Source organism: Sorex fumeus, unplaced genomic scaffold, assembly GCF_029834395.1.
Source record: "Sorex fumeus unplaced genomic scaffold, SorFum_2.1 ptg000094l, whole genome shotgun sequence".
Lineage (NCBI taxonomy): Eukaryota > Metazoa > Chordata > Mammalia > Eulipotyphla > Soricidae > Sorex > Sorex fumeus.
Genome location: NW_026606151.1, coordinates 4001041 through 4014561, shown reverse-complemented (window position 1 = coordinate 4014561; position 13521 = coordinate 4001041). Strand labels below are relative to the sequence as shown.

General features: G+C 41.9%; 1 protein-coding gene across 1 annotated transcript in view; it reads left to right on the top strand.

Annotated features, from left to right (window-relative positions):
* ADTRP (androgen dependent TFPI regulating protein) overlaps positions 1-13521 on the top strand; it is an 86045-nt gene that overhangs the window by 50482 nt on the left and 22042 nt on the right. Inside the window, exon 4 of the mRNA XM_056132533.1 lies at positions 6727-6842. Within this exon, the coding sequence (XP_055988508.1) occupies positions 6727-6842 (116 nt within the window). The remainder of the gene's footprint in view (positions 1-6726; positions 6843-13521) is intronic.

Genomic DNA, 13521 nt, shown 5'->3' with positions numbered 1-13521 from the left:
ATTCATTTCTCTAGGCTAGTAAAGACTATTAACTTGATCCCCAACATTTTATTATCCAAGTTTCAAACATGAAATAAAGTTGAAAGAATTTTACCAGTGAGCATCTGTACGACCTGCCATTTAGTTTATGGTATTTACATCATAAACCTATTTATCTATCATCGATCCATCTTGTTTTTGTTGCATTTTAGAATAAATGAACAATGCTATTCTTTTACAGTAAATAAAACTTGGTTTTAACTTTGTTTTCTAAAATTTTGCCAGTTTGGTGGTCAGCCCAACTAGATAGATTTAGATGTCAAAGAGAAGGTTTTTTTTTTTTCTGTGAGTAGTTTATTTTCCAATTCGTTCTGGCATTTTAACAGGACTCCTAATTACAGTAATGCCTAGCCTGAGTACTTGAGTTCTTAGAGAGTGGAAAAGAAAATTTTTACAAGTCCAATTATCTTTTAAACTTTAGTGTTTGAAACTGAAATGATTCCTGCAGGTACTCTATGTGAGAGTTATTTTTTTTTAAAAAAAAAAAGTCCACACGTGTCTATATTTTCAGGTTTCCATAAATCGTATCTTTTTTTTTCAGATGTTAAAATTCTAATATCTTGAAACAGCATCAAGACCTAGAGAATATAAACAGTCTTTGCTTTAGATGCAAAGAATTCCCAGACAAACTATCAGAATTATCCCAACCTATAGGAAAACGTAAGCTACAGTGGGTAAAAAATGTGGCAAAAGTTCTTAACTTTTTATTGCATGATCGAAATCAAAGCTTGCCTTACTAGAAATCAGAAAATAATTATTTTGCATTTTTATCAAAGAAATTTTCAGACTTAAGGAAAAGATCCAGCAGCGTAATAACAAGCTTTGGTATAATGGCATTCTGTTAAGGTTTATTTTGCCTTCATTTTCACGTATACTGCATTTACACTTACATTTTAATTGATGTTTTGACCATGTGTTTGCCCCTGAGGAGATTTTCTACAGGCTTCCATTTCTCAAATAATAAAATTAAGATGTATTGAATACACTTAAGCAAAATGATCTTTCTTATTGGACCCAGAAATGAGGTCTTGTCAGTGCAATTAAACTTCACTTAAAAATAACTATCCATTAGCAAAAATAAATTTATAAATAAATAAATAAATAAATCATGGGAACTTGGAGGAAAGGACCTCAGATGTGAAAGAACCAAGTGAAGAAAGAAATTCTCAGATCCAAGTGTTTCCTGAGTGGAAGAAGGAGGAGAATACCAAGATAAATATTAAGGGGCACATGTTAAGTAAATTAGTATAAATAGCACCTGAGTTTTAGCATCTAAAGCATCTAAATAGCACCTAAAGTTTCTCAATAACCAGGCTAAAAATAAATTGTCTTGTTTCACTCAGTCAATTCAATACAAGAGTCAGTTCAGCAAGTAAACAAAATAAAAGGGTCAAAGATCATATTTTAATGTGATACTTCTTATTTGTAAAATGTGTAGGCTTCCTGAATTTTTTTCACTAGAGAAAATTAAGCTCTTGGGCATTCACAAATACTAAATGTATGCCTATCCTTGCCTTATAAATTCTTCCTTGTACCCTACAGAAATTCAATGAAATACAGATTAATTCACCCCACTGATTAAGGGCTTGCCCATTTCCTAAGGCCACACAAATGCATACTTTTATAGGTTTCTCTCATACACAAGGAAGTTACTTATTAGTATGAGGTGAGTAACTTTAAGTTTATATTTTGGGTTACCACTCACGTAACTTTGCAAGAATTTTCTATATGCTGATAATTTTAGTACTTATCTACAAGTACTTAAAAGGTCATTTTGCACCCAAGGAATATGGAGTGCAATTAGCATATCAGTACTTAATTAAATATTTCATATTTATGGTTTTTCTGTAAAATATTTAGATTATAGGAAAACACGAAGGTCAGGAAGAGAAGGTAATTTAGTAGAAAGAATGGGGTGGAACCACATTATCCTTTAAATCCATGCTTTTGGAATGAGATCTTTCAAGGCGGATCTACCAAAATGATGGTGTAGTTGACAAGGGAAGATAGCTTTATTCCATCCCCTCTACACAGACTATTGTTTCAACCAATGATGTTTTGTTTACTTTGGAAGGAAATATTTTACCCCCTCTGAGATAATTAATTTTTGTCAGCTTCACTGTTTATAAGGGAAACTGAGAAACTGTTAATTGAAATACAGAATGAGTCACTGTTTTCAGTAATTTTTGGCAGCATTCTAATTTGTGTCAATCCTAGCTTAATTATTAGATTTTTTGGAAGCAGAAAACATATTTGATTTTTCGCTTACTGAATTTCCCCTTTGTTCTGAAAACTGTGCCAACTTAAAAGGTCAAAAAAGTTATGTCAACACGAGGTGAAATATCAGTACATTTTGAAAATCAAGAAGTTTATTGGGTGATAATCGGCTCTTTGCAATAGCTCGATGTTCATAAAGCTCATAGAATGTGGTCTTTCTCTTTTCCTCAGTCTTACTACCCCAAAAAGAGCTTCTTTTTAAGACCTTTTTGTTGGTATTAAGTATATGGCCCATCACTAATGACATCACTGAAGTAAACTTCCCAGAAGCCATCAGAGAGAATTCATTTGGAAATCCAATTGAATGTCACTTGCAAAGGGCAAGATCCTGGAAGAGGTGACCAATCATGCATTTCTGAGTCATTTGTTGTAAAAACATTAATCACTGTGAACTCATTTGCTCTTAATGCAAACACACCACATTATTCTGCAAGAATCCTGTTCTAAATGATCATTAAAGTAGAGAGCAGAAGCTGCTGACTGTGGGGAGGGTTAAAAATCTGCCAGATCAATGGCCAGTATAATGGGACAGTTGATGCTTCCTGATAGCGGTGAGTCTTCCTGACTGAGGCAGAGTGGAGGCAGCAGACAACAAGGCAGGTGGCTGTACTGGGCACATAGCCCCATCTCTCCAGCTCCTTGTTACATTTTTTAAATTGTGTTTTTGCCGAAGCACAATTTTGATGTGACTGCCAGCAAAGCAGCAATCATACCAGCACCCAGAACCAGCACTCAGGGTGCCAGCACATATCTGGGCATGGGCATATGGTGACATGGCTTCGGTAGGCCTCAGTTACTATAGCAACTGTGTCGTGACCCAGCCACTTTGGGGTTCAGGAACAGAAATAGAAACAGGATAGAGACAAGTGGCCCCCCAAGAATTGAGAAAATTGAAGAGCAAGGATGAAAGAGGAATGATAGTTACAAATCCAAAAAAAATTATAGATAGATAGATAGATAGATAGATAGATAGATAGATAGATAGGGCTGGAGTATAGTAATAGCACAGTGAGTAGGGTGTTTGTTTTGCACATGGTCAAACCAGGTGCAATCCCCAACATCCCATATGGTCCCCGAGTACTGCCAGGAGTAATTCCTGAGTGCAGAGCCAGGAGTAACCCCTGAGGATTACCGGGTATGACCCCTAAGGAAAATATATGTATATAAATGTATCACTGTAGCACTGTTCATCGATTTTGCTCCATCGGGCACTAGTGACGTCTCCATTTTGAGACTTGTTACTGATTTTGACATATTGAATACGCCACAGGGTATATGCCAGGTAATATACCAGGCTCTGCTGTGTGGGCAGGATACTCTCAGTAGCTTGCCGGGCTCTCCAAGAGGGATATAAATGTACATATACAAACATAATACAACTGACCAATAGTATCAATAGTATCAATAAACACAGAGTATGGCTTAACAAATATGTTCATTTATTCATGAAAGGTCATTGCACATACATCCAATCACCTTTGCCGAATCAGTCTGCATAACCGAGAGAGGAGCTAGTCTTGGTAGGTTGTTTTTTTTTTTTTTGCTTTTGGGTCACACCCAGAGGTGCTCAGGGGTTACTCCTGGCTCTGCACTCAAGAATTACTCCTGGCGGTGCTAGAGTGACCATATGAGATGCTGGGAATTGAACCCGGGTCAGCCACGTGCAAGGCAAATGCCCTACCTGCTGTGCTATTGCTCCAACCCCTAGACTTGGTAGCCTTGTGCTTAATAAAACCTCTTTCCTAATGGTTTGTTTTGTTTTATTTTCTTTTTTTTTAACGTAGGAGTACTGCTATTTATTCAGCCACTGATTAGCTGATTGAATTGGGCATGAACTTCACCTTACTTTTTTTTCATAATTTTATTTATTTTTTTCTTCTTATATTTATTTATTGAATCACTGTGGGAAAAGTTACTAAGCTTTTAGGTTTAAGTCTTGGTCATACAATGATCAAATATCTCTTTCTTCACCAGTACTCATTTTTCACCACCAAGAACCCCAATATACCCCCCTCCCACCCCTCCCAATGCGCGTGAGGCAGATGATTTCCACTTAACTCTTCTCTACATTGATTACATTCATTATTTCGATAAAAAGATGCACCGTTATTGTATAGAAATTCCCGCAATAGTGTCCTCGTGATTTTGGATTTCTGTAAAGAGCCAGATTATTACGAGATTAGTCTCTGTGCATCTGGTGTTATGGTCGTGCTGGAGAGCCACTTGTGGGGGGCAACTCGTGTCCTTGGTAGGGCGTGAAGGACAAGCCGGTACTGCTCCCCCTTCCCATAAGACTGCAGTTGCCCCATCACCTCTGGCTCATACCTGGCTTTCCAATAAGCTCTGAGGCAGCAGCCACCTTGCTGCTGGAGTGAGGGGCGGGGGGGGGGGGGGAGAAGGGGGAAGGGAGCAACACCCTTTCCCTCCAGGGGAGGCATGGCACTGTAGTTTAACACATGGTCCATTCACTTTTCTGCCTCAAGCTGCCTGGCTCTGGATTAAGTCCTTTTGTCTCTGGAGCCATGGCCATGCCGGAAAGCCACTCTTGGGAGGCAACGCATGACCTTGGTAGGATGTGAAGGACGAGCCGGTACCGCCCCCCTTCCCATGAGACTGCAGTTGCCCCGTCACCTCTGGTTCATACCTGGCTTTCCAATAAGCTCTGAGGCAGCAGCTACCTTGCTACCAGGGGGAAAAAAGGTGGAAGGGAGCAACACCCTTTCCCTCCTGGGGAAGCATGGTGCTGTAGTCTAATTCATGGTCCATTCACTTTTCTGCCGCAAACTGCTGGGCTCTGGATTAAGTCCTTTTGCCTCTGGAGCCATGGTCATGCCAGAGAGCCGCTCATGGTGGGCAACTTGTGACTTCAGTAGGGCATGAAGGACGAGCTGGTACCATCCCCCTTCCCATGAGACTGCAGTTGCCCTGTCACCGCTGGCTCATACCTGGCTTTCCAATAAGCTCTTAGGTGGCAACCACCTTGTATGCAGTCCACATGTGTTTCTGCCAAGACCCGCTGGGTTTCGAGATTTGTTTCTGAGTCTCTGGGATCATGGCCATTAATTATCTTGTTCAGAAGCCAGAGAGGCTGTTTGTAGACAGCGATTCGGGGTCACACTGGGATGGGGAGGAAAGGGCCGATTCCACCCCCATGCGGTGAGGCCCTGTGTGTCTCGTTACTGCATGCCCAAACCTGACTGTCCAGTGGCCTCTGGAGGATGGTGGTCACTGGGCTGCCAAGGGGAACAGGCCAAGGCACAAAACCTATTCCCACCTGGAGTGGCCCAGCCCCAGTAACCTACTGCAGGAACAGGATGCATTTCTGCCTTTGGGTTCTGAGATTCATTTCTGAGTCTCTGGGATCATGGCCGTTAAGCAGTTCGATCAGGAACCAGAGAGGCCATGCCTCCAATTATATAGCTGAGTCGGAGGTGGTTTGTGGGTGAGTCTTCCACATACCTAACTTTTGGCCATTTACTTTCTTGGTAAATTTTGCCCCAAGTTTTTGGGATCTGGCCAAAGGCACAGCAGCAATTTTGGGGTATCTGAAAGTCTGACGGTGCCATCAGGCTGCTGATGCACTCGCCTCACAGGTACAGATTGACCTGCTGGTGGCACCATACCCCCTGGTTTGTTTTCTTGATAATGTAATTTAAGGATCTGAAAGATGTGGGAAAACCAATAGGTATGGAGGAATGGGTGAAGCAAGGCAGAAGTGGACAGACAAAAATTTTCAGAAAAAGGATCTCTCATACCTTATGCATCTACCACGTGTCAACAGGACACGTCCATGGTACCATGGAATGAAGAATGAACACACAACCAAGCTATATTCTCTGCCCACCCTACTCCAACATGCAAATGCACACCATAAGTGCTAGACTACATAGTTCAGTTTATATATGGGTAAGAATCGAATGGGAGAAATAATTGAGAAGACTATTTGGAGACATCTCAGAAGATTGACTACCAAGAACATGGATACAGGGAGAGAAGACACATCCCGCATAGTGTTGAGGCATAACCAGAAAGCGTAATGGTGAGAGCAAGTGTGCCAAGTGCAAAAGAGATTAAAATCTTGTCACAGTGGAGGAACGTGTGCCTGGAATGAGTGTGGGTGGTGTGTAAGTGTATCAGAAGAGGCAAGCTCTAGTCAGCAGAAACAGTGAGGGAGATAACACATTGCAAAGCAAAGGCAAAAAAGTCTGGACCAGCATAATAGGCAGTAGGGAGCCATTATAGGTCCTTGGGCATCTAAGGAGTACAATTTAAGTCAAATTTCCGAGAGTTTCATCTGATAATTGTGTAGGAAGTTATATTGGAGAAGGAGTAGAAAGTACTGTGGATAGTCAAGTAGAAAGTACTGTGGATAGTCAATCCTGACACGATTTGTTTCTTTTTCTCCTATAGCATACTTTGATACTGCCCTTGTCATTTGTTGAAATCTTCCAGAGGCCACATTCCTATCTGTCAAAGAAGAAAGGACTCAGCTTTTTGTCTGTTGCTTGTCTTTCTTACATGGGCAGGTAAGAACTATATAAAGATAATTCATTAGGTTTCTAATTTAATACGTAAAGACTATTCCAGAAGAAAACACTGCTTTCCATGAGTGTTTTTATCTTGAGTTGACATTTGAGTTAACTGCTTTATCCATATTTCACATTGTAAGCAAGGATTTTTACCTCACTTTGATTATTTACGGGAAGACCCTTAAGTGTCCAAAATACAGAGTCGTGCATAAACACATGCGACATACATGAGCTCCTCTCTCCCGCTCATGAAGAGCTATAAAGTGACACATGTTATCTTCAACAAGGAAATACCAATTTTCATTTATATTTGAAATGAAAATATTTGTTTTTGGTTTGGGGACCACACCCTAGCAGTGACCAGGGCTTGCTTCAGGCTCTGTGCTCAGGGCTAATTACTGGTGGTTCTCAGGGGACCATAATGGACGATAAGCTCTCTGAGGTATAATTAAAGTGTTTTAATGGAGTGATAGTATAGAGTGTGGCGAGCTTGCTAACCTGGGTTCAATCCCCAGCATCCCATATGGTCTCCTGAGCACTGTCAGAAGTAATTCCCGATTGCAGAACCGAAAGAAACCCCTGAGCACTACTGGGTGTAACCCCAAAAAAACCCAAAATAAAAATATTTCCCAATGATTTGTAATCAAGGGAAAGCACTTGGCTTTCCCCCAATAACTGGAAAAAAAACCCTTTTCATTTTATAGCCTTATTATCCTCTGCCATGCTTTTGCTTCACCAAAAAAAGGCTATGTCCCATATAGTAACTGTATTGGAAGTTCATCACAATGTCCCTCCTTTATTCTAAAAGTATATATGTTGTTCATATCTGACAATCTAAATAATCTCAATCCTTATGTGACTGGAGTTTGGGGGAGTTTATTTGGCACAGTGTCCTTCCACCAGTAGAATCCAGGAAAAGAACACATACCAAAGAACTTGGACAGGCTTTACCATCAGCCTTGTCTTAAAGCCAAGAACTTTGTGCAGAGAACTCAATGATGCTTGCTCCCTGGCTTTTTCTTTCCTTTTGTTATGTCTTCTACTTTTGTTCTTCTGCACCTCCCATCTCCTGACCAAAATCCTTCTTGCTTCTTCTGTCTTGAATAAAGTCCTTGTTCAATAAATCTCCAGATGATCTATGCTATTCTCCTTTTCATTTTAACTGAAAGCACTTTTAGGACATAAGGTTTAAGTTGGTTGCTTCCTGGTAGATAATGTCTGGAGAACTGTGTTGATAGGTATTCTGAGACAGCACAATAGTATAACAATATTTAACAATATTTATGAACAGTTCGATTCCTCTGTCCCACTCAGAGAGCTCAGCAAGCTACCGAGAGTATCCTGCCTGCATGGCAGAGCCTGGCAAGCTCCCCATGGCATATTTGATATGCCAAAAACAGTAATAACAAGTCTCACAATGGAGACATTACTGGTGCCCGCTTGAGTAAATCGATGAACAACAGGAGAACAGTTTTACAGTACAGTGATACTTACAAACAGCATGAGAATAAATACAGCAGGTGATGTGACAACCCAAATGAATAAATCCCTAATGATAAACATAAGACGATGGGACCTGGGGTAAGAGTCTACTATGTAAAGCTCTTTCTTTTTGTTGTAACATCGGTGACATTTGACAGGTAGGGCACATGACATTCCTCCTTCTATTTTTTGGCAGACTTTAATTAGTCTGCCCAAGTGTCACTTTTAAAATCAAAATATAAGGTAACTCAATATTTTGATTGTTTAACTAACAACTTGGACATTGGCCCTCAAATTCAGATCTTATATTTTATCTTCAGAGACAAAGAATCTAAAAGAACACCTAAAGCCACTGGGATTTTTGGAGGAAAAAAATGATGGCCGTAACAATGAGACACAGTGGTCTAAAGTACCTGGCCTGTAGGTGTCTGAGCAGGAAGTTTCCGAAAGGGGGAACAACAGTATGGGAATCAGGTACAAGCACTGCATACATCCATTCTGTAATTAATTGACAGCAGTGCTTGTTAAGATCTGAGTGTTCCTTATTGTGTACAGAGACACTATGCTTGCAAACTTTTAGGGCCTTCCAGGGAGGGAGGGAGGGAGGGAGGGAGAGAGAAAGAGAGGGAGAGAAAGAAAGAGAGGGAGAGAAAGAGAGGGAGAGAAAGAGAAAAAGAAGAGAGAAAGAGAGAAAGAAGAGAGAAAGAAAGAGAAAAAGAGAAAAAAAGAGAGAGAAATAAAGAGAGAGTGCAAATCTGTGAGAAAACAGGTTTTGAGTTTATATAGGGGTACTATAAGTAAGGGATGCTATTGGATGCTGAGTACTTTGTATTCATGGTAGTAATATCTCAACTGTAATCCAAGAAATAAGTATGAGGAAATCAACAAAGATATGGAAAAGCCCTGCAGGTGGTGGGAACAATATCTACATCAGGGAGAAGCAGCTGAGTGTAAACTGAGATACAAGACAGGTAAAGAGCTTGTTCAAATTCACATCCATGGATTTAAATGGAGGCCTTTTCTGTGGAAAAGCTTTAAGTAGAAGTGTGAAATGTTTACATATACAGGAAAGATGATTCTGACTGATGAGGGTATGTTAAGGAGGAACCAAACAAAGACACTAACTGATGACATTTCTGGTCATTCAGGATAATTGATATTAGCCAACCAGTGACAGTCTCAATCAATCTGCAAAGAAAACATGGAGGGTTGAGGGGTGGAAAGTTACTTAGAGATCATTCAGCGTGAGAAATCTGAAACCTCAATGGGTTAAATGACTTTTCTCTCAGAGTCAAATGGGCAGGCACATCAGAGCTGGAACTGAAACTTAAACCAGGTCACCTATTTCCAAATTCAGTTCTCGACTGTTTTCTCATGGTCAGGTATGTGCAACAGCAACTTATAAAGGTAAAATATGCCCTTAAATGTCAAAAGGGGGTGGGATACGAAAAAACCATGGCCTTCTGTTCTTAGTTTGAAGTTTTGCCTTTGGGTTAGCTATTGAACGGATGGCAAAGGAGGAGACAGATACCTGACCCTGGCAGGTGCATATCATGAGGAATTGGAGTGGTTTTTTTTTTTATGGGCACCACCTTATAAGTAATAGCACTGTAGCACTGTCCTCCCATTGTTCATCAATTTGCTCAAGTGGGCACCAGTAACGTTTCCATTGTGAGACTTGTTGTTACTGTTTTTGGCATATCGAATATGGCACAGGGAGCTTTCCAGGCTCTGCTGTGTGGGCGGGATACTCTTGGTAGTTTGCCGAGAGGTAGTTTGCCTTAACGAACCCAGGTCAGCCACTGTATAATACTCTGGGGGCGATCAGGGGAGACCCCGGCAGCTCTCCCCTTCACTGCCTAGGTTCCGGGAACCCTGGGCCACTCCCCTGGTCGGACAGGACAGACTGCATCATGGGGCAGACAGAGGAGGAGATGAGGAACAAATCGGTTCATTGATCAGTTGCCGTTTATTCCATTCTCCCCACGCGCCTGCCCCAATCTCTCTGAGTCTCCCATTCTAGCCCCTCATTTCCGTCTCTCCACGCTCCATCTTGCAGCCTGGGTTCTCTCTCTCCACATGCCTGCTCCTGTATTCTACATTCTTCTCTCTGTGTCCCCCTTCCTAGTCCCTTCGTGGTCCATCTTGCCACCCTGCACTCTTTCTCATCTCTCCAGCTCTCTCCAGCTCTGACTCCAACTCTCCTATCTCTCTAACTCCCTGGCACTCTGGGCCTACACTTCTCCCAGTCTGGTAGCAAAATCAGCATAAGAAAGCCCTTCCTGAGGGCCTACCAGGTTCAAAGGAAACACCACCTGGGATATTCCAAGGCCCTTCCTGACTGCCCAAAGGAAAAATATCTCCTAAGGTGTTTTTCTCCTTTCCTCAGTCCAATAACTCTATCAACATCTTTTTTCATTCATTCATTCATTCATCATCCTGTTATTCGTCGATTGCCTCGAGCAGGCCCCAGTAACGTCTCTTTCATCCTAGCCCTGAGATTATATTCAAGGCTCTTTAGGAGAATGAGACCCATCATTATTACTGGTATTTGGCATATTTGGTGCGCCACGGAGAGTTTGCCAGACTCTGCCCTGTGGGCAGGCTATATTCGATAGCCTGCAAGTTTGTCCAGAGTAGGAATGAGATAATAAGATATCATAAAAAGATGTCCTGATAAGATGTCGCGCGGCCGGCCGCGCGGTTCCGGGAGCTGGATTTTATAGTCTCTGAGTCTTGGCCGTTGATGGGATTACACGGCGCCAGGGTGCCAGGTGGTGGGTGTGACCCCCGCCTACTGGAATTTGGAGGATCTGGGTGGAGGATGCTCGACTCCAATTCGAGTAGGCTTGGAGATCTCGGCCCCAGAACCCGCATGGCTTTGTCCCTCTGCCAGTACCTTCATGTGTACGGAGAGTGGTCTCAGCATGGTGGTGGCTGGTGCTGGAGGTCTTCGGCTGCCGGAGCCCTGGTCGGGGCGGGGAGGAAAGCTCAACCCGCTCCCCTCCAAGGGACCCCAGCGAGGAACAGCCAGGCGCAGGGGCAGGAGACTTAATACTAGTTATTTTTGTATGGACACAATAAGAGCTACAGTGAGGCTTGTAGGGCAGCTCTCCTGGGAACATCTTGCCACAGACTCAGACTACAGCACTCAGGCAAGATTAATCTTTCCTAAGCCTAGCAGGGTCCGAATCTAGCTATTGCTTTTTGGATCATGACAGCATTCGTTCATGACCAAGCTCTTAACTTATAGTTAAGCATTAGGCACTTTGGCCAGACCCTTTTCAATGCCAGGGTAGCACATAGCTTACCACTCACCCTGGTTCCATCCAGTCCCTCATCAGGATCCTTCCTTTGGGGGCACTAGGAAGTAAGGGCAACTGAGGCTTAAATCAAGAGAACAGATTCCCAGAAGGAAAATATCACTGAGAGTCATGTTACAAAAGCATAGCATATACTGTCTTCTTGTGTCCATACAAAATGGACATTGCTCTGAATAAACTATGCAAAGGACTTAAGGAGAAGAGAAAAACAATATTTACAAGTCAACAGAGCACAAAAAAAAGAAGTTACAAATAAGCACAGAGGAATGGGAGCAACCCAATAAATCTAAACTACCTGAGGCTATGCAGGCAGAACAAAACAATGTTATCCTACAGGCCCTGTGCAAGGCAAATGCAGTACCCGCTGTGCTATCACTCCAGATTATAAGTAATAAAGCACTGAAACAAAATTTGGTCCAAGAGAACTCACTGTCAGCAGAAATAACCAAAGACAATTGTTTGTGAGCACTTGGGGGTGGTTGTTTTATTTTTTAACTGCCCTCTGTTTGTTCACTCTCTGAATAGGTGGGTTCAAATTCCATTCCCTACCATCGACAGCCGTATGTCCCCTCTGGAGTCCACAGCCCCTCACAGCAGAGGTGACCAGCAACAATTTCCACAAACTGCAAATATCCACAGAAGTATTCTTTTTCAGGGAAATGACTATGTGTCAGCTGTTAGGCCTGTGTCCGTTTGGATGGTCAAATAGGGAAACAACTTAGCAGGATCGAGGGAAAGAATATGAGCTCAGACTAGAAAGAGCGTGAGAAACGACCATGAGTCAGAAAACCAGCAATAACTCTGAGCCAGAGAAGCAGTTCATTGCTAAGACTATGTTACGAGACCTAAAAATATCCCCTGAAACAGGGGACTGCCTCCAATGTGGCACTTGATTTTAGCTATTTTAGATTGCAAAATTGGAGGGCTAACCCAAGTGGGAAAATAAAACTTTGCAAAGTAGCAATAACTGCAAATCTTCCATTTCCTTTGGAAAGCATTAGTCACCTATAAATATGATGACTTGCTCCTCCCTTCTGACTTACCCAAACTTCTCACTTACCTTTGTCTGAAACAGTAGTAAGAAGGAGGAAACTAGAAATGTTCCTACTGCTGATTTTTCATTCACTGAACAAATATTTCCCCTAAGACAGGGATTTTTTTTTTCAGAAAAAAAAAAGTTTTTATACAACTTTATTTGAGACCAAAACCTGTCTGTCTTGTGTTTATACTTAATAAGCAGACATGAGCCAGGCATACAAAATGTAAGCACAGCAGGTGAGAAGTGGCAGAAAGGCAGAAGAGTGAGAGCATTTGCAGGAGAAGGGTTTCCTGAAAGGTGTGCATGGAATCTGCACTCTGAGGACCGACTGAATTGCACGTGAAGTGGGAGAGAATGAAAAAAAAGCACAGTCCAAAGGCAGGAGGAAAACTGGAGACACTGATGCTGGGAAATGTACACTGGTGAAGAGACAAGTGTTGGAACCTTACACGATGATTCAATTCAATTTCTTTTTGTTTTAAAAGAGTGCAGTACACATTCTAGAAGTGGTCAGCAATTTGCACTGACTATACCTGTAGTGAAATAGACTAATAAGAAATATTACTTGAGTCTCCCATCTCTCAGAGACTTGTAGGTGCAGGTAGAGGTTGAAAACAGCAAAGAAGATGTGTGACTTAGCTGTTACTTTATTTTATTTTATTTTATTTTTGCTTTTTTGGTTCACACCCGGCAATGCTTGGGGGTTACTCCTGGCTCATGCACTCAGGAATTACTCCTGGCGGTGCTTAAGGGACCATATGGAATCCTGGGAATTGAACCTGGGTCAGCTGCATGCAAGGCAAACACCTTACGCGCTGTGCTATCACTCCAG